We start from the raw sequence: 21,421 nt of genomic DNA on the forward strand, positions 1-21,421 counted from the left end.
GCTGTGCTGTTCTGGATCAGAGTTCAGTGAATATTCCATATATATTGAATATTCTATCAGACGATTTATTTATTCATACTATGTGTCTGATGTGTTATATATTGTTCTTGATTTATTGTCCCAGTGTGTCTCCTCAGCACACTGGGACAATAACAAAAGGCTTATTAAAGATTTTTGTTCATTTCACTCCCAACATTTCTAAATATATTAAACAAAACAGCTTAAAAGCGCAGTTAATGCTACATAGATCTACTGAACCCACCCTCATTTGACTGTGCTGGCACAGAAATTCCCTCCAGCAGGGACTGATGGGAGCTTCTCGAGCTTTCCAACTCACACTCCAACACAGTGGGCCTGCAGTAGGAGGAAATGAGAGAATTATTTGATGATTTAGAGAGGCGATGTTTACTGCAGCAGGAGGAGAGTGTGACGGGCACCCCAGAGTCCTGCCGCTGCAGGCCTTGCTGGCAGTTATGTAGCTCGGTCCTCCCAGGGAGAAGGTCTCGTCTCTTGGCCCTGACGTGGCGTACAGATGTTTCTCTGCTGAGCACTTTTGCTTGGTGCTGGTGGAGGCTTGATCTGACGAGGAGGAGCTCAGAGACACAAGGGGTCCACTGGTGGCTTCAGATTGGAGCTCTCCTGGAACAGATACAAAACATGATGAACAAATCAAAGGTTTGGCAACACAATACATCAATAAGCAATTAAAATTTAGCGGCAGTAAATTAAGCTAAACAAGTTCATCATTTAGAAAAAGAAAACATAAATAAAAATCCTATATTTCTGCTGGTCCTGTCTGTTGACAGGTCAGGTTTTTTTTGTATGCTGGATTGTTCCTGAGGTGGATTCCTCCTATGACCTTGATGGCGAGCCTTCCCATTGGATTTTATAGAAATCAATAAAATGCAATGTTGGTAAAAGAAAAAATATGTACATATAATGCTGTGCAGAAAGTAAGAATGTTAAGAGACGAGCGCTGCATTGTGCCAAAACAACCCAGTTTATAATAGATTATAATAGAATCAGCGACTATTTTCAGCCGTCCTCCAACAGCACAGAGAGCAGAGTGGATGGTTTTAGAGTTACACTGAACAAATACTTATAAGTCAAGTAGAATCAGGTTTTAAAAACAAGATGTTCTCCATAATGAACAATTTAAAGCTAAACAGCAGTTTATCTGACTTAAGAAATGTTTAAACTCTCACTGTACTGGCTGCTATTGTAAGACTGAAGTACAGTTGCAGCTTTTCTCTGCTACCCCTGATTCTAATTGTCCAATAAACTTTATTGTATTTGAAAAGAACTTGAAAAAGCTGGACTAACCCTCTCCAGCTCCTGTTCCATCTTTAGGATGCAGGCTGAGCTCTGCAGCGGACTCTGCTCCTCTGAGGTCGTCCTTCATGTCCTCGGAGCTCCTCCTTTTCACAAGCAGAGATCCTCCGCTGCTGTCCAGAACAGGAGACAGAGACTTCCTGGCTGTAGACAGAAAAACACACTGGAACAATCTAGGGATAATGTTACATTTTAATACAATCCAATGCCAGCTTTATCATGATTTATTATACAGACAGGTTTGATTTCATGATCCATTAATTAAGGCCAGAACACAGGAGTTTCTTCTCTTCTTTTGCTATAGTATTTCTATGGCTGAAACAGATTAATTGTGATTAGTAATTATTAACCGATTATTTAAATAATTGTCAACATTTGGTAATCAATTTACGCTGGATTGATCAGGCGTGATTAAGGCCGGCTCAACACGCCTTGAGTATACAGACTCAAAAAAAGGTTATTACCTCACAAAACTCTGCAAAAAATATACAGTATGCATTTAAGATGAAAAAAAAAACTTTGCCATTTGTGTTCTAGGCAGAACATATTTACAAAGTTTTAGCTTCACTTGGTTCAAGTACTGTACAAAAATCTATCAAGCACATTCTGCTGTCTAAATATTATCTGGTTAAATTAAAAAGTAATCAACAGATCTGCCCAACACCATATTGATGTTAAGTCCAGCACAAAGGCTTAAGTTTTCATATACTGATGTTAATGCTTTCCTACTTTAAAATATTTTAAACAAACAAAAGCACACGATTAGACTTTTTTTGACAGAGTCCTTACTGGGTCGGCAGGCCTTGGATCGGGTCGCAGCTGCTCGTCCCACCTGCTCCAGACCGTCGCCCTTGTGGCAAGCCGGCAGCTCTGGACTGGCAGAATGAGCTGAAGCCTCCTCCATGCCGAAGCCACCAGATGGGCCGGGTCTGGGCTCCCCAGACTCGCGCGTCTCCAGAACTTGACTCTTGACGTCAGCCATCTTGCTGCGGACCTCTGCCATCTGAGCCTTAAGCCGGATCAACACGCCTGAGTCCGGAGCTGATCGCCGCACCACCTGTGGCCGCCGCTCCCGCTCTTTTCTGGAGTGAGCATGGGCTGCAGAAAACCAGAACAAAAACAAAAAGGAATTCAATATATAGAATATTCCAGAATCACACGGCATTCTGGAAGATGTAGAGAGAGGAAAGGCTTTAGCTGCTCAACCTCTTGTGGTTGGTGACATCGACTAACTCACTCGCTCTTTGGTTACCTAGTAAAAACCTGCTGGATTACCAGCAGCTTCAACTTTCCCACAACTATGGCTACCTAACAACAACCTGTTGAGTAACTTGCACAGCAGCAGTTTAGGGTTTTGCTACCGTGCCTCATAATTGCTTAAAAATAGGTATATAGTTTGACATTATTTTAGATCATGAAAACTAAAAAAGAAAATCAATAAAGATATAAAACTCTTTTATTGAAATGAGGTTTTCAACCATATCATCCAGCCCTAGTTTTGGATGTAGTTTTGCTCAAAAGTTGTGAAAAATTTTGGTCTGTGGTCAAATTTTATCTCAGGGATTTATTTAGGATCATGAAAAGAAACAATATTGTATTTAGTACAAACACAATAAATGTATCTTTAAGACAGAAAAGACTGTAAAATATCTTTCTTCATTTAAAAGAAATAAGAAAATAAATATGATGAAGTGATATGGCATTGAATAAGCTGATGTTTGGTTGAGTAGTTTCTGTTTATTTTTTTTGTGTATTTGAAATATATCTGTGTTCTGAGCTGAATAGCTAATTTTCTTATGTGAATGGGGGCAGATATTAGAACAGATTAGCGATCAAACATTCTTTTTTGCATGTTTATGTCAATATGAATTTATTACTCTCTATTTCAGAAAATATATCTAAAAAAATCATTCTATGCTAGAAATGTAGCATTTATCTTTTTTTTTTTAAGTCTGGTTTCTTTAACAGTTAATATTCCTGCCTCCAGATAATTAGACTGATCAAAGAAGACTGATCCACGCTGTCTTTCTGTTTTCAGAGTACAGAAATCACGTCTGGCTTTTATTATGTGATGTCATAATGTAACAGATCAACAGCTTTCCCTGCAAGTCTTAAATCAATAATTCCTTTATACTGATTAAAAACTACAATTCCAAGGGCAGATTATTTCACTTATAATTTGCTATAGGAAGCAGAAGATTTTAATCAATATTAAGGAATTATCAACTTAAAACGAGCTTCTATATACTTTTCAAGATTTACTTGTAAGTTAGTTTTGCCTTATATTAAGGTTACTAAGATATTTCCATTAGACTAAAGTACTCGACAAGATTTTGTGTTTTCATGTAACAGGGCAACAAATGTTTTTTTTCTTTGTCAATTATATCTTATGATTTTTTAAATAAATCTGATCTTGAGTATAAAGATTTTTTTATCCAAAGAAAATCTTTTACGTAATTGTAAAAACATTAAAAGAAATAAAAATCTGCATAACTGTCAAATGTGACTAACAGTCAGGCTTTAATCTGAGCTACATAATCACATTTTATTTAACAGGAACTCTGAGTATCAATCTCTTTCACAACGATTTATGTTTCGTGCCCTGACCTTGGCTGTGGAGCAGAGATACCGGGGGCCGAGGCTGGAGGCCCCACAGAGATTCCACACTGCTGCGCTCCTTCAGGTCCAGCAGCTGGATCAGGATGACTGGATCGATTTCCAGAAGGCTGCTGCTGCCTGGCCCAACAGCACCCGCAACGGGAGGAGCAGAAGCTGCGCCCACGGCGCTACTACGACCTGCAGTCACGCCTCGATGCGATGAGAGCATGCTGGAGCTGAATCCACCTGCCAATGAGAAAGTATGATAGAGCCCCAGGTTCACATGGCTCTGATTTTTATGAAGAAACATGTGAGCTTCATGGTTTGCATTTAGTATTCACTAAGTATCAAAAATGTTCCCCGTGGTTTTACCAGGTATATTTCCACACTGTTAAGACTGGTTGGTTGGCTATACTGGTTGATTGGTTGGTAACACAGAATGGTTGGTTGGTTGGTTGGTTAGACTGGTACGTTTAGCTAAAAGGATGAGGGAAATGTATGGAGCTCCAAATATTTTAAAATGTCCAAAGTTGGAAGTAGCAGCTGTTTGGATCAAACCTGTGGCTCCGGCCAGGTCTTCAGAAAGCTCTCCTTCTTCTGCCTCCAGGCTTCCCATAAAGTCTACATCATTTTCCCCTGACCTGAGCAAAAAGAAAAGGAAATAAACTTTAGCTCAGTTTTTGGCCCTTAAAGGTGACCTATTATGATTCCTTGACCAGGTTGGGATATGCCTGTGGCCAACACAAAACATGTTCATCAAATTTATTGCACAAAATCATTCTTAATCAGTATGTAGTCTGGTCAGTTCTGCCTTTTTTTAGCTCCTTTCAAAATGACTATACAACTATACATCTTTGAAAAGTAGAAGAGGTGCCTCCTGCACAACCACCAAAAATGCAACAAGTGGTATCTGAATGGTAAGTCAACAGATGGGCCTGTCACAATGAGCCATAACTAATCGCAAAAAATATTTCAATGAGCTGAATAACTTCCATTTGCATGACTTGTTGTTTTCCCTTCTGTCCCAAAAGGTTCTTTCTGAATGTTTTAAAAAGGTGGCAGACTATGAGAGAGGTTCCACTCACATGGTCTCTTCGTCTATGTCGTTCTCCTCGGTGTTGCTGGTGGCTGTGGAGCTTCCTGAGGTGCTGCTGCCATCCAGCGGGTTCACCTCCTCCTCAGTGAGGCAATCAACCTCCAGGTCTCCGTCAGACAGTTCCTGAACAACAAGCAGGTCAAATCTACAGAACCTGCATTCCTGCTGACAGGCAGGTGAGAAGCAGACTTGTCTGTAAAGTAACAACAGCTTTTGATTTGGAAAGACCAAACTTTCCAAACTCAAATCTCTAAAAATCTGGAAGTTGTCCCATTGTTAATGTAGAAATACAAACCTAACTATGAATTTATAAAACATAATTCAACAGAAGCAAGGAAGGAAGAAAGGAATAAAAGAAGGAAAGAATGGAGAAAAGGGTGAAAGGGTAGAAGGAAAGGAAGAAGAAAGGAAGTAATGAAAGAAGCAAGGAGAAAAAAGACAGAAGATAAAGGGAAAATGGGGAAAAATGAAAGAACAAAGGAAGGGAGAAAAATAAGGGAAGAAAAGATGTGAGAAAGAATAAAGTGAAGGAAGAAAGCAAGGAAGGAATGAAGGGAGGCAGGCAGAAATAAGGGAAGGAAAGAAGGAAGAAGAGGGAAACAAGAAGGAAACCAGAAAGGAAGGCTTACTTTGTTAAGGGTTACTTAAAGTAAGGAACGCAAGAAACAAAGAAGCAAGGAAGGAAGGATGGAAAGGAAAATAAAGGAAAGAGGAAAGGAGGGCAAAGGACAAAAATTAGAAAACAAAATGTAAGAAGCATGGAAAAAAGGAAGAGAGAAAGGAAGAAAGATAAAGGGAAGAAAGGAAGAAAAGGAAAATGTGAATCAAGGAAGAGAGCGATTGGATGACAGTCAGCTGGGTTCAGGTCAGAAATGCTCTCTTATGCATTTATTTTTTTCTTCTCCTTCTTACATTTTTGAATGAAACATATGAACAAAAACACACTCTAGTATGAAAATTCAAATAATCTCTCAGCTACCACTTTGGTCTTACATTTGAGTCGTCATGCTGCGTTCTCTCCTCCTCTTCTCCTTTCTTTGAGTTGCTCAAAATGGTCTGGGCGTCGTCATCACTCTTCACTGAGCCAGGGTCTCTCTCAGACGCCGCAGTGCCTGCAGTCAGTCTCAGGTCGGGGGGTGAGGAACTGCGGGATGTCTGACGGCGAAACAACTCAATGGCCAGCCTCTGGCGTCACACATGAATTAAACAGGTTATAAAGGGTTTGGCAGGTATTACCAACTCAAATGTAAGACTTTAAGAGCATTGATCATAAGACCTGTATAATGACAGAAATGTAGAAAAAAACCAAAAACGCGTATTTTATGAAGCAATCTTTTCAAGAATGCATGTAGCATTGAGCAGAATGGCAACATTAGCTAGTCATTGGCTGAGCCGAACGTTGTTCAGTCAACTGACAGTAATACCAATGATAGATGCAAAAATACATCATGTTTCAAATTATTATGAAATTGATATTTCCTCAGATTTTCCTAAATGGTCAATGTAAATGATAGTAGAATTTTCAACTCATGAACTATTAGAGCATAAATCAAATTTTACTGAAAAAAGCTCCCCTTGAGGACAGGATTTCTTTTCATAAATAAAAAGCTCAAAATGCACTGTTCCGAATTATTATGCACAGCAGATTTTCAAAACATTTTACGTTTGCAGCAAACAGTCGTTCTTTGAACGTGCAGAAGTAAGTGGTCACATTTACTAAAATCAAAAGCTATTGCAATCAATTCATTCTTTCATTTCAAGCCCTCATTTTTAGATACAAAAATTTCAGACTTTTTCCTGATGCATGGACACCCTGTGGTCAGCTGTATGAGGCTAAGCAACCAAAACATTTAGTTACTGGCGTACCTCTTTGAGGTTGTTGATCTGTTGTATGTAGCCGCTCTGAGCCGACTCCAACTGGCTGATGTACCAGTACTGATCTCTGCACTTCTGGAAAAATGTAGGTGAGCGAACCTGGTAGCTGCACAACAAAAATAAGTAATTGTCTATATTTATAATATACTGATACTTATTTTTTTAAAAACCCACTAGTATTGTTTTTTTAGATCACATTATGAGAGTAGAAACTGAGGCAACAATACCTGTGTTGCACAAATTAGAATTACAAAAATAGGTTTGCTTAATGGAAACACATCAATTTCGAAATCAAAATTTTCAATTAAAAGCTTTTGATCTATAATGAGGCAGTTTTTTATCAAAATTTATGTTTTTTTCCAAAGACGCAGTGGAAAAACGTTTTGCATGAGACATGCCAGTTTGTGTACAGAAGCAATGCGCTTATCGAAAAAATTTGGTGCACATTTTTAATGGAAGCACAAGCATAGTCATGTTTTAACTCACCGAAGGACCAGTGTGTCGGTCTGCATGTTCAAGTAGCCCTCGCTGGCCAGCAGGTCCAATCTGAAGAAACGGTTGTAGCCCCAACATTCACCAATCTCGAAGTCTGAAGCAAACTCTCGGATGATGTTCTTGGTCGGGTCTCTGGACGCCTGGTGCACCATCTCAACACGGTACTCATATCTGAACAGATAAGGAACATTGTTCACTTCTTGGTAAATGTGTGTCGAGATCGAATAAGCTAACTTTGGGGTAAGCAAGACCTTGAAAGAGAAAATATTGAGTTTCCATCTACTGAATGTGATGTAGCCAATTGTTAACAGGCTTCCAACAACACCACAACTTGAAAGCTAAAGATTTTGTTGTGGCCTTGGAAGTCCCAGAACCAAGGCTGTTGTTGGTAATAGGTGGTTTGTTTCTTGAACACACTTCTGACTTGATTGTTTGAAAAAATATATGTAGACTATTCCTTGAAAAAATATGAACAAAACAATAATAAAAAATCTCTTACAACTTAGATGAAAACGAAAGTTGACTTAATCTGATGTTTCAAGTTAAACAAGTAGTCAAAAAAAATCACTTTACCAAAACCTCCTATCCTCACACTGAGCATAAGACATAGAAAAAAAGTCATCCACCATCCATCTGCCCTCATGTTCTTAATCTCTTAGACGGTCTAAAAGTTACCAAAGTTATCTAAACGATTCCAAATATAAAAATGAATTAAAGATTTTGGTTCTAAACTAACAGAAGTATCTTCTAACTGCCCAAAGAAAAACTAAATTGACAGAATTTATGATTTACAAAAATTTTACATAAATGGCCACAGCAGATTTCTTCGTTAAATATCTAATCTTCAAGCTGTTTTTTCAATGAAAAAGTATTTCGGAAATTAACTTAATGAAGGGACATTTTTGAAGTAGCCTGTGTAGCCTTGTAAGTTGAGGAGATTTCTACATAAGCAGAAATCAAATATTAAAAAAGAAAACATTTTCAAAGAATTTGACAAAGAATTCAATGTGACATTGCAAATTTACTTTCCCACCAGAAAAAAGGAAAATCAAAACACCAGTTCATGCACTATCGCAGCTAGGTCTCTAAAGTTTACCACGGCACAGATCATGCCATTCTTTATGATGACAAAAATCAGGGCTTCCTGAGCACCTCACCAGTCTAAGCAATGCTTGTTTTTGCTTTTATTATTATTTTTATTATTTATTTTCTGCGACAGACTGGCGACCTGTCCAGGGTGAACCCCGCCTCTCGCCCGGAACGCAGCTGGAGATAGACACCAGCAACCCTCCCGACCCCATTAGGGACGAAGGGTGTTCAGAAAATGGATGGATTATTATTTTTTTTTAATGATATAGTTTTTATCATTAGCCGACTGCAATTGTCTCTGGTGTTTCACTGGCAGAGCACAATCATTCCTGAAAGATGGGTTTATAGTTCATGCATTAGATACCGTAAAAGGCAGGGAGCGCACCAATCACACCGCTGGTGCCTCTGCGTATTGACCGCCTCGTGCACCATCACAGCTGGATCTGTAAAGTTTACAATGGCACGGATCACGTGCACCTACTTTCACTTAAACTGGACACAGGCGCAACACTGTATGGACATTTATATTAACCCCATCTGAGAACTCTACATAAAGGTGTGAGTCAAGTTAAAAAGTCACTGCATTTGCTCTGCTCGTGCAGCTCAATGTGAGCCACAAATATCATTGTGAGTTTACAGGTGCGTGTTAATCATGCAATGACAAAGGTATATCCAGGGATGAAAGTACTTTTAAATTCTTGCCGGTACTATGACAAAAATAGTCCGTGATTTATTGTGCTAACCAAAACAAATAAACCATTAATTTTTACTGTACTATAGGATACCTGTATGGATAACACAGAAAGTGGAAGTGCTTTATAGTGCGAGAAAAAAGGAAAAAAAAAAATATTTTTTTCATTTGTTGCTTTCAAGATTCTGTAATTGTGGGTTTAAGTATTGTCAGCAATGTCTTCCAGTAAAATAATTACACAGTAATATCTTTATATTTTCTGTCAATGTAACATTATTTAATACCAAAACATGTTGGGCCACTTGTGAACATACTCGGTGCCCCAACCCCAAAGCTGGCTGTCAAAATAGGAGGTAGAATATCAATGGATACCAGTCATACAAAATAAGTCATTTACATTTAAAATATTAAGGTACTGCTTAAAGTCTATAAAGTAAAAAAAAATAATTTATAAACAGATTCCTAGGAAATAATTCCTACTTTGAGGTTTCAGGAAGTCCAGCAGACAGCTCGAGGAACACAGACAGATAGTTTCCACGGACAACACCGTTACCATCCTGAGAATATCAAACAGCAGTTACCAGCTTTCAACAGAATCCTGGACATTTCTTTTCTAAATTACCCACCAAAAAAACATTGAAAAACAGCTTCAGCAAATAAAATAGCTTCAGACTTACTGGGTAAACTTTAAGCCTCCAGCAAAGGCCAGATATCTGCAGAGGAGGACTGTAAACTGGGTCAGCCCGCTGCCTCAGAGTGCTACAAACAGAACAAACCAATGTTTAAACCTAAAGCAAAATGAACAAAGTGTGACTTTTTACTTTTCTGATCTCCAGAGAACATTTAATAATTAGTGGGATGGAAGGAGCAGCTCTGGCTGTAGATAATGAAGACATTAATTATGGGTTAAAAAAGAAAATAAATAGTAAAACTCTATAAACCACACAGATTAATATGGAAGACACTAAAGCTCACACACATATTGATCAGCAATACTTCAAAAACACAAAATGTGCCTAGTTTCTAATGCAAATATCTTAGTCCACTTGAAATAATGCAAACCTAACTTACAAGTAATTTCTGCAAGAAATTTTCTTTTAAGACAGTAATTCCTTAATATTGATGGATAAACTGCTAACTCCACTGGCAAATTATTTCACTTAATACTTTTTCATCAATATTAAGAAGTTATTTACTTTAAAAAGCTCCTATATCTCACTGAAAAGTTACTTAAGGTAGTCTTGGAAAAAAAACAAAAGATATTTGCACTGGAAACTAGACCAAAAATACTTGGTACTATTTTGTGTTTTTGCAGTGAACCACCACATTGATTGTTTTATTGTATAATAAAATTAATTATTATATTTCAGAAGAACATTGACACTGAAATATTTTGATTTATTATTATTTAAATGGGGAAACTATTATATATCAACAAATAATTGTTTTGAACAAAATCATTGGTGTCACTATTCTTAGCACCTCCATGATAGAACAAGTACCTGAACAGGTTTTTGATATCCTCTTTATTTTATATTGATGAGTGTTGAGGATCCTTTAATTACTAAAAGACAGCTTCATATGCATATACCCAGGGTATACATATGATGTGACCTGGGGTCACGTTAACGGAATATTTTTTGAAAAATTTGATGCCGTTCCGTCATTTGATAGGTTGTAATTCACTCCCTTTACTGGTGCAACTGGTTGTGTTAATTCATCTGTAGTCTAAACAGAGGAGCTGCCAGTTTATTTTGAGGAAATACAGGTGAATAGAATAGAATAGAATAGAATAGAAGTACTTTATTCATCCCAGCAGGGAAATTACTTCGCAGTTGCAGCATAGAGACAAGACACAGTAACAACTAGTTTTAGATAAAATAAAATATAAAATGCTATAAATTGTAAAATTGTAAAGTGCTGTAAAATATAAAATGCAACTTAAGAGCAGTCCTTGCAGTGATTCAAAAATGCAGATATGTATATGTAAATATATGAACAGCAAGTGTGCCACAGTGCAGTTGTGCAAAATTGGGCTGATTAGTGCAGAAGTTAATTACACTGTTACATGTGCAGTGCGCTGCACAACTAATGCGGACGCGGCTCTGCCGCTGTTAAGAATTAAACTTAACTCACCCTGCAGTTTCAACAAATAGAACGAAAACCACACAAAAAAAATTCCTTTTAAAAGCACACACCCGGACCGCACACAGGGCAAAAAGCTGGCAGAGTTCAATTGATCGGTTTGGATCAGACAGATTCAACTGACTGATGAACCAGCCCAGATTTCTCTGCAGATGTGGACCAGGAGGAATTTGTGAGGCACTGTGCATTCAGACCCCAACGGGTGAAGAACTGGTAATTTAAGTGGAGAAGTTGAATTTAATTTATTAGAAGTTATTGGGGCCATAGTCGGTGGTTTGTGTCACTACAGAGAAAACGTTAGATGCATTTCTATGCTTTATGTGTGATGGGATCTGGATTCACATTTCAACTAGGTGAATATTAACTAAGCTGCATAAAAAAATGCAATTGAATAGCCTATGTTAATATCATTATAATTTGACGAGTAAAAATAGTACGGTCCATGACCAATTGTTTTTTAATGCTGTTAATTAAAATGACAGACAAAAAACTGTCTAGTTCAACCTCTGGATGTGACACTCTTCAAAACTGGAAAGACAATAAAATTTGTTGCTCAATTAGGGGACATTTGCATTACTCTTTACACTTGAATTATAACTGTGTGTAACTGTTCCATTGTCATATCTACATAGCACTGGTTCCGTAAGAGTTATTTATTTATTAGCTTGAATAATTTAGGCAGAGCTCATGCTTCACCCAAACTCTACGTAGCCAGTAAACTGTTGTCTGCACTGAAACAGTTTTTACAGAATTTTACATATTTCTATTAGAAACTAAAAGCTACAAAAAAAACAGATAAAATATTTCAGTAAGCACAATATTTAAGCATCTTTTTTGCAAATATTTACCTGAAGTTGATGAGAACAAAAGTGCTGGAATCATACGCAGGAACCAGCTCACTAAAAAATAAACGTTCAAGTGAGTACATTCAACAGTTGTTATAAGCCATGAAATTTACTTAAAGCGTTATATTTTGTTTCCACTATGGTTACCTAGTGAAGTCCGGTGGGACCGGCGTGGTGACGAACGACTGCATGGGTTTACGATGGACCTGCTGGAACATGAGCAGGATCTCTGGGCTCTTAGAGATCAGTTCACTCTTACTACACGAGTGTAGCTGCACAATACAAACACATGCAAACACAAAGGTCTTGCTGTGAAACCACTCAAATATAAAATATACTCAAAAATCTAAATAGTAGCAGCAGTTGTCATAGTTCTGTCAGGAATCTGTTTTATCTGATCAAGAGTTCATATTTATACAGTTCTAAATCTTGTTTGACCGTGTTAACATACTCCATAACCAGTGGTGGAGAAAGTATTCAAACAATGTACTTAAGTAAAAGTACAAGTAAACAGACAAAACATACTCTAGTAAAAGTACCACATTAACATTTTTACTTGAAAAAAAAATAAAAAGAAAAAGTACTTGCTAAATGTATGCTGCAATTTTTTTTTCCTCTCCCATGTCCTTTCAGTTTTGTCTCGTCTGGGTCTATATTTTTTGTCAGTGAGTATACATGTTCTTGTGCTCTTGTTAAAATCAATAAAGGTATGTTTTAAAAAAAAAAAAAAAAGCAATGCGACTTAGATGTAAGGTGTAACGCAAGCACTTTATAGAAACAAACTGTGCTTTGTTTCAGTACTTCGTAGGTAACAAAGTACTTGAACTTCGTTACATTCCAACACTGTCCATAACTATTTTTGGTTATTTCTTTCTCGAGCGTTTTTTTTTTATTGGGGCCTGCCCATAGCAATGCATAAGGAGAGCAGTGACTGACTTGCAAAGCAAGTCAGTCACTGCCTCCATGCATTGCATGGCAGGCACCTATTGTTCTACACCCAATAGAATGTTTCTTTATTCTTAACTTATTCATCCGCCTACCGGAATGCGGCTCGTACCGCTGCGAGCCCACCCACAAAAGTGGTATCAAAACGTGCGGCTCGATCCCGGGAGGTGTGCTATTATTTTTGGTGGGATTTGGAGTTACCATGGCGACGTAAAAAGCAAAAAACGACCCCAAAATCACTAACGAGCTCACCAGGTGCAAGTCTCGTCGTCAAGGGGACGAGGCAACCAGTAAATCCTGAAAATACCCTATTTTTGAGGATTTTCTGTGTCGTCATAACTTCATGTAGAAACGCCATTCAAACTTCATTTTGTAGATACGTCCGTGATCTCTTTTAAAGTGAAGACAGCACGTCAATATGTATTATGGTTTGTCCACAACTTCTTTCTAAGCGACCCAAAGTTTTTGATTTTTGGAAAAATCAGAGTGTGAAGGCCGCTCCGCTAGAGTGAGAGTCAGAGTGAAATTTTGACCCCAAATCATTTTTTAACTCGCCCTCACGCTCACAAATATTGCATGATTGGTATCAAACTTGGTCATGACATTGATACGTGTGCCTGCTCCGGTCAAATGTTTTAAAAAATTATCTAGCGCTTACAGTTTTCTCTCCAGGTGCTTCAGAGCAAAGTCATGCGCCAGGGTAGCAGACAGATCTCACTGATTCACTTCCATGTATTTCTGAAAAATTTCAGACTTTGGCACACACTTTTTTTATCTCATCGCTGTTAATACTGTGAGTGAGGTAGAGATATGAATCACAGGACTATGTGAGACGACAAATAGCCCTCTCATATGCTTCAAACGGTTTTCGAATATGTATTACGGTTCCCGAACAGGAAACAGTTGTTTGCAATGCTTTTTTTAGTCAAACTGGCTGGCTCAAACAGAGAATTGTCTCCCCCTGGATGTCTCACTCACAGCTGGAAGAGAGGATTATTTACCATGGCAACGGAACCCAGAGCAGGGAGAGCTGCTTAGGACTACAAATACGCATCACTGTAGTTCTAACTAGTAGTTCAGTTAAAACAGAGGAGGACTGAGCTGGCCTTTAGAACTACTTGCTGCTATGGGCTGTATATAACTCATTTAACCCTGTCACTGTTACACATGGGATGAGTCTAGCCCTTTGAAATGAAGCTTACTGAAAATTTCAAAATAAAAGGCCTTGAAAATTTTTACATCAGGTCATTGCTTTTTTGAGCGTTATATGACTGATTTAATCCAATGACTGTTACACATGGGATGACTTTGACCCTTTCAAATGAAGCTTAAAAATTTCAAAATAAAAGCCTTGGGAATTTTTACATCATGTAATTGCTCATTTTTGCTTGACGTGATTGGTTTATCCAAAGCACTCTTAGACACTGGATTAGTGTGGGCATTTAATATGAAGCTTACTGCAAATTTCAAAATAAAAGCCTCAATATGCCCTTAAGCATATCACGGCGGTGCAATGATATCATTCTGCATTATCTGTTTATCCGAGCTTAGGGAACTGCGTTGCACAGCAAGGCAGTTCATTAGCATTAGCCTTTTAGCTTAAATAAGCTATTTTCTATTTTTCAGACTTATTAGCCATGTTTAGTATACTTAATGGAGTAAGTAAATTACAGTAAACATTCTAATGATACCCCACATGCTACTGAAAGTATTCATGCTTACATTAGCATATTTGCTCATTTTAGCTAATACACTTGCTTTATCATACTGAATATTGCATGTCCAGCTTACTTAACATTCTTGTGATTCTCCACATGCTATTGATTACATTGCAGCTTTCTTTAGCATTGATGCTAGATTCTTAGCATCAGAATGCTGGATCCAATCCGACGGGCACACTTTGGCAGGCCCCAGTTAAATTTCTTCAGGAATTTTCTAGTTTATTATTATTATGCAAGATTTCTCAAAGTTGGCATTAGTAGGAATACAGAATTTTTTGAAAAGGGAATATATTCTTCTCAGGCAGCCAATAATGAAGACAATTATTTGAGCTTACACTTTTCAGGGCTAAACTAGGCTAAATAAACTAAAATAATCTTAAACCAGGGTGACTGTGACAAAACAATGTATTCACATGATATGACAAGAGTGGTTTCTGAATTGCTTTGGATACTAAAGCAATTGATCTGTGAACTACAGACCTGATGTTCAACCTCCTGCAGCAGAGATTCCAGCAGCTCCGTCTCCTGGGTCAAAGACGTCTTCTGGCCTGTTGGGGAGGACAAGGCATTTCTGTTAGCAGTTTGCTGAATGCAAGCCCTGATGGAGGACGGCTGATTTTGTGTGTGAGGGCTGCTGAGAGCAGGCATCCACTTGCTCCTGATAAATATTTCAGATGTGTATTAGTTGTATCTAACGGCCGTTCTGCTGTTTTCAGCACCGAACTGAAATTTTTTGTTGAAGAGAAAAAAAAAACACCTCAAGCCACATCTAAGTAAATGACAACAATAAGATCTTTTCAGATGGGAAAAACAAAACAAAAGGGCTTCAAGGTGACTGTTGTAAGAATCACTGGTTCAATCCTAGGATTTTACATGTTAGGACGTCGTATAGAAATGCAACAAATTTCCTCATATCAATATTTAGAAAAAGATCAGGCCAAAATAAAAAGAAGGAACAGGGTGTTTCCATTGAAACAGCCTTAATGCGATCTTCCACACACCATGTGAGAAAGATTATTCACAAGTCAGAGACCTTTAAGACACCGGACATTTTTTTCCCAAAAGTGATCATCTCAGGACTTTCAAAGTGTGCAAAACTCAGAGATAAACTCTTCAAGCCTCCATCAGCAAGTTTAACTGCGAAAGAGCATTTTTCCAATTTTCTGCTTCTTCCAGATCAGTTTTCAGTGTCCTACCCATGAGAGTGATGAGTTTGTTCTTCAGCTGGTTGTCCAGACGAGCGATCATCATTTCCACTGCATTCCGGATCTCCCTCACCCTCTCGTCCTTCGCTCCCCTCACAGCCTCCACGTTTCTCTCCTGAGCAAGAAAACCCATGAATCAGTGTGTGCCTCCTAGAGGACACTTGTGGTAAAACATGCTGAATAAAACTTAAAAACATTATGTGCTGCTGGGCTGTTAACGTAAATTAGTGGCAGACCAATAACCACAACTAACCCAACTGAGATTTCTGCTCCGTGTTACACTAAATAGCCACCAGCAGTGTGCCACTGATTGCTGACAGCCTACTGATACATAAATATGGGGGAACATATATATTCCCCTATATACATTCCCCCATAATTTCTCAACATCAATGGGTTATTAATTGTTGCTTATTTCATGTGCTTTCTGAAATGCTCTACTTGCACTCATTTAGTTCACAAATTAAACATGATATTTTGTTTTTAAAACCAGATTGGGCCAAAAACAAAATATTTTATGCTTGTTCTTGTGCACTGCTCCACTGTAGACGCATACTGTCTTATTGAACCAAGTTTGTTACCTTAAAGTCCTCTAACTAACATGAGTGGTTTATTTTTCTGTCCAATTTAATGGGGGTGTTCATTTGTATTTACGCAAGTGAAGCAAAACTTTGAATTTGTTTCTTTCTGCAGTTTTAGTGGTTCTACCAAGCTGGAATCCAAAATCTCTAGCAAACATTTTAGAATGACTTCTCTTTTACATTTGTGTTAAAAGAGAACCACTTTCTCTAAAACTTGAGACACTTTTTTAAGAGGAAAAAAACAGAACTGCGCTGTGACTTTAATTTAAATTGCACAAGTTTTTCAAGTCTGGAATTTTTTTTTTATTTTGTAAGAAACAATTTAACCATTTTTAAAAAATCTATTTAGATACGTTTACACAGAGTCTAAATGTGTCGGCATCATAATAAAAGCTGCAAGTCAAAATAACTGTTGTTACTGTTTTATCACAAAATACAGCACAGTTAAAATTTAAGATTTAATTAATGTAGAAACAAAGTGAGAAACTCAAGGCGAAAAAGAGAGCAAATATTTTTAGGATAATATATATATATATATATATATATATATATATATATATATATATATATATATATATATATATGGCTGGTCTGGGAAAACAAGGTAAACAGCTACCCCAAGATGAAGAAGTAAAGAGCCCTCACCACTTCCTGTACCAAACTAATGAGCTCCATGAGGCGACGGCGCAGTTTTCCCACTTCCTCCTTCACCTTGGTAACATGTTGTTCATAAATCTCTACCAAAGGCTTGAAGGTGTGGCCGCCGTGCTGCAGACAACAAAGCGATCTATCATTCAGCTGCTTCAACCTCTAGAAATATTTTCAGATTAATTCAAAATGTGACTGGAATAATTATCTGATTATTGTTATAGTTTCTGCTTGGTATTTATTTCCATTTGTTGACATTGTTTTTTAGATAAAATTGATTTTATAGTGAAAGTTGACTGAGTAATGAAGCAGTATCTGTGCATGTGAATCTTCTGATATATTTATAACTTTGGATCCAGTATGTGACATAAAAAATATAGAAACAAAAGCTCTAAACATCACCATTCCTCCCCAGAGGGCACACTGGTGGCAGATGCATTTCTTACAGGTCCAGCAGAAAACACTCAACTTCTCATGGTGGTTTTCACATCTGCTCAGTGAAAAGAGAAACAATTGTTTTGATTTTGATATTTGTGTTCTGTTTTCAAAAAATTGATAGGGATTACCAACTGTTCTCTAATATATTCAAATTGTTATAGGTGACGTATTATGCTTCTTTGAAGAGGTTAGGCTATATAAAACATGCTTATTACTTTGTTGCACAAAATCATTCTCAAATAACGAGACTTTCGTCTGGTCGGTTCTGCATATTTCAAGCTCCTCTCAGAATGAGCTACTTAAGGACTTTTTAAAATCTAAAAAAGCTGCTGCTGGCCACGCCCCCGCCACAACTCATTTTCAAATTCTACAACTTTAATCTCTGAAAAGTAAAACCTTCGGCACAACCAACATGAGTACAGAAGGTGGTTTCTGGATGGTAAGTCAACAACAAAACACTTCTCTTTTCCAGCAGTCTTAGAGTCCATGCAGCAGTAAAATCATTATAGTTGAATGTGACTTAACAATTGGGAGGTTTTTGAAATGACTCATTTTCATGACACCAAAAATCTTTAACTTATTGTTAAAGATAAGTAGAAAAAAAACATCTGGGTGTTTTTTGGGCTGCTTCTAGAAACCTCAAAAGGAAGTACAAAAACATCCAAAAAGTTAATTTTTCATAATATGTCCACTTTAAAAACTGTCAAATTATAAAAATTGTTAAATTATAAAACAAGAAAAAGTGAACAGGTTTTAGGAGATGCTCACTTGTCTTTGTCGTTGTCCTCGTGTTTGGTGAGGCTGCAGAGCTGCAGGGTGTCTAGCTGCTGAGTGACTTCCTCGGCCCAGCGACAGTTCACTAGTTCCCTCAGCTGCAGTGGAGCTCTGTTTGAACAACAAGCAGGTAAAATTATAACTGATTCACAACTGACACATCTGACAAAATATAACATTGACCTTGTGTAAATTATGCAGGTTGCTGCCTTCAAAGCTTTAAACACAAGGTAAGATTTTTGTAAAACTTGAAATTTCTTTTAATAAAAATACTAAGGCAGCATCTTAAGCTGGAAATCCAGTACTTTGTTCAGACAAATACAGCTGAAAGTAAAGATCTGTGGATAAGAAGATGTAAAGGTTCTCACCGACAATGTGGACATTGGGCTCTCTGCTCAGTCAGCCATCGCTGTCAAATAAGAGATTCCAGCTCAAATACAACCAACATAAGGATACAACACAGGATTTACAGGAACATATGAAAGTTAGCCTAAGATCCCTACAAACATAAAAACAATCTGACAAAATGTGATTAAACAAAATTGCTGTTCTGGAACATTTAATACATTGGAACCTGCAAGAACTGGATGGATGGTTGGGTGAATGGATGGGTGGATAGCTTTATGGATAGATGGAATGTTGGATGGATAGATAATTAATATAACATCAAAGGGAAAAAGGATAAAAATTCAAATGTCTTTCAACACTTTATTTTTTATACCTATATTTATTCTTCTTATAAAAATCTAGTTTTGCACAGACTTCTCTAGACTGTGGAGGAAACTTATAAGTTATTTTATAGGTTACATCCACTCTAACCTCATCCATGTTCTTCTGTGGTCTATAATAAAGATTGTTCTTCAAAGCAAAGATTAAAGAACTGTGCTTTGCAGAGAAAAGAGGCCAGTTCTGGTTTGTTGATCACACCCACCCGAATGCAGCTGAAGCAGCAGAGTTTGGAGCAGTGGGGGCAGAGGCGTGCATCCCTCAGTTTCTCCATGCAGATGAAGCAGCGAAACACCTCAGCAATGCTCTGCAAAAGACAAGAGGGCAGTTCAACCCAAACTCCCCACATGGCTGAACAAACATCACTGAGACATGAGCCAAACTTCCTGCCCATGTTGTATGGGTCAAATAAGTACCACTGTAGTCCGTGTGTACTCACCTCAACACTTTGTTCATCCATTTCAGCCAGTTTGAAGTTGTCAGGTTCAGTAACTTAAAAAAGTTGTTTGGAATAAAGTAAACATGCAGCACCTGCAAATAAGATAATATTGGATTTTTATGAATGATTACAGCAACCAAGATCAACATGATTTTTCTTTTCAAGAAGAATTTGAAACAGGTGAAGAACTGAGATTAGATGAGTTCTAGTTGGAACATATTTACAGAAAAATTGATTTTTTTTTTTTTATCTTAAATGCAAATTGTAAATATTTTAGCACTCATTTGGCTTACTTACTGCTCTGACTGTGTTGTTCTTCCAGGAAATGGCCTTTTATGAGTCTGTATACCCCAGTTAATGATTAATTGATTACTAAATTAGTTGACAATTATTTCAATAATCGATTAATCACACTTAATTGTTTCAGCCCTTAAACTTCTCAAATGAGCCACACACTTCTATCAATCAACACATCTTCTAAACCCTCTGAGTGGTTTTTAGTGTCACCTGACAGCTTGTCAATCTAATACAGAAACACAGGAAAAACACATTCACACCTAAAGGCAATTTTTTTTAGAGTAATTAACCTAACAGTTATGCTTTTGGACTATAGGAAGAAACTGGAGTACCTGGAGGCAACCATGTTGGAGAAAATGTTGACTCCATGCATAAAGATCCCAGGACAACAGGGCTAGTAGTCGTGCTGATGTATTTCATGTATACTCTGAACTCAACTTTAACAACATTTCCAACATAAATCTGTTTGACCCTGAAGAGTCAACTGATGGTGGATCAGTGACAAATGTGACCCAGCTGATGGCCTCAAGCTCTTCATGTGCAAAACAAAATCCCTTACAACACTTAAGAAAAGTAAAACAATTCAAACTACTTCAAATAGTAACACTGTTGAAGAACTAAGTACATCAATTGCTGTTTTCCCATGACTTAGGAAAGAAAGTAGCATTCAAGACTCCGAGGTTTTTTCAGCCATTATTATTATTACTATTAATAATTATTGTTATCTTCCTTATTAAAATTATCATCATAATTTTAAAATACGGCGCAGATGACAACATATTAAGTCTACAAAGTACAGTTTTACTTTGGCACAAGCAGTTGTTTTAAACGGATAGCTGGATGTTATACATGAATGGGCCCAGTCTCAAAAGATATTAACATGTCAAAAGAAAAAAAACATAGAGCTGTCGTTGATCTGAACTGCTCATATTACTAAACATAAACCCGATAACTGAACCCAGACTGACTGAAAAACAGGACAGCTTTTTTTCTCCTCCCCAGAGAGCAGTGAAGCCATGATGTAGCAGCCTTTAGCGGGAGGATGTCTCACCTCTTCGGAGGCTCCTCCTCGGCTCCGTCCGCTTCACCTGATCAACAAACCGTCACAAATGGCTGCATCATATTACAACATCGCCATCAGTTTGCAAAGAACACGTTCAACAAAACAATTTACGTTAAAACAAAAAACAAAAAAATAGCTCGGTTAGGTTTGTAAGAACATCACAATAGAGTGTTTTCCTGAAAAGGCCACATTCTGGGCCAAACAGAAGATGTAGCTGTTTGCACTGTCCCCTAGCGATCAGCTTCTTCTGTAGATTTTCACCATAGTATCACACCTCTGCGTTCCATTACCGCCCTCTGTTGTTACAGTGGGTCATTACAGCCTTTGTCGATCAGGCCTAAAGCGCTTACAATCATCAAGAAAGAATGTGTTCCTATGACTCATTTGTCAGATTATAGGTACCTTTTGAAAATAAGAA

General features: G+C 37.6%; 1 protein-coding gene across 1 annotated transcript; it reads right to left on the reverse strand.

The window, feature by feature from the left end:
- Positions 1-223: 223 nt before the first annotated feature.
- On the reverse strand, positions 224-21,250 carry trim37 (tripartite motif containing 37). The gene is made up of 23 exons (XM_044141560.1): positions 20,992-21,250; positions 19,644-19,735; positions 19,410-19,511; positions 18,847-18,887; positions 18,473-18,589; positions 17,669-17,756; positions 17,264-17,386; positions 16,029-16,152; positions 15,313-15,380; positions 12,314-12,438; positions 12,170-12,220; positions 9,854-9,935; positions 9,657-9,733; positions 7,388-7,567; positions 6,893-7,007; positions 6,020-6,211; positions 5,016-5,149; positions 4,489-4,571; positions 3,940-4,176; positions 2,122-2,430; positions 1,324-1,476; positions 438-639; positions 224-354 (listed from the first exon to the last, which is right to left on the reverse strand). The coding sequence occupies exons 2-23, from the start codon at positions 19,662-19,664 to the stop codon at positions 240-242; spliced, it is 2,739 nt and encodes a 912-aa protein (XP_043997495.1). The 5' UTR covers positions 19,665-19,735; positions 20,992-21,250; the 3' UTR covers positions 224-239.
- Between the last annotated feature and the right edge of the window lie 171 nt (positions 21,251-21,421).

The sequence above is a fragment of the Gambusia affinis genome, linkage group LG15 (assembly GCF_019740435.1).
Source record: "Gambusia affinis linkage group LG15, SWU_Gaff_1.0, whole genome shotgun sequence".
Lineage (NCBI taxonomy): Eukaryota > Metazoa > Chordata > Actinopteri > Cyprinodontiformes > Poeciliidae > Gambusia > Gambusia affinis.

Excerpts from the sequence above, each read along its gene's own strand:
- trim37 (XM_044141560.1), bottom strand. The coding sequence starts at position 19,664 with ATGGATGAACAAAGTGTTGAG. Across the intron at positions 19,512-19,643 it reads TGGATGAACAAAGTGTTGAG|AGCATTGCTGAGGTGTTTCG; the intron begins GTGAGTACACAC and ends TGTCTTTTGCAG. Across the intron at positions 2,431-3,939 it reads ATCTCTGCTCCACAGCCAAG|CCCATGCTCACTCCAGAAAA; the intron begins GTCAGGGCACGA and ends GGTTTTCTGCAG.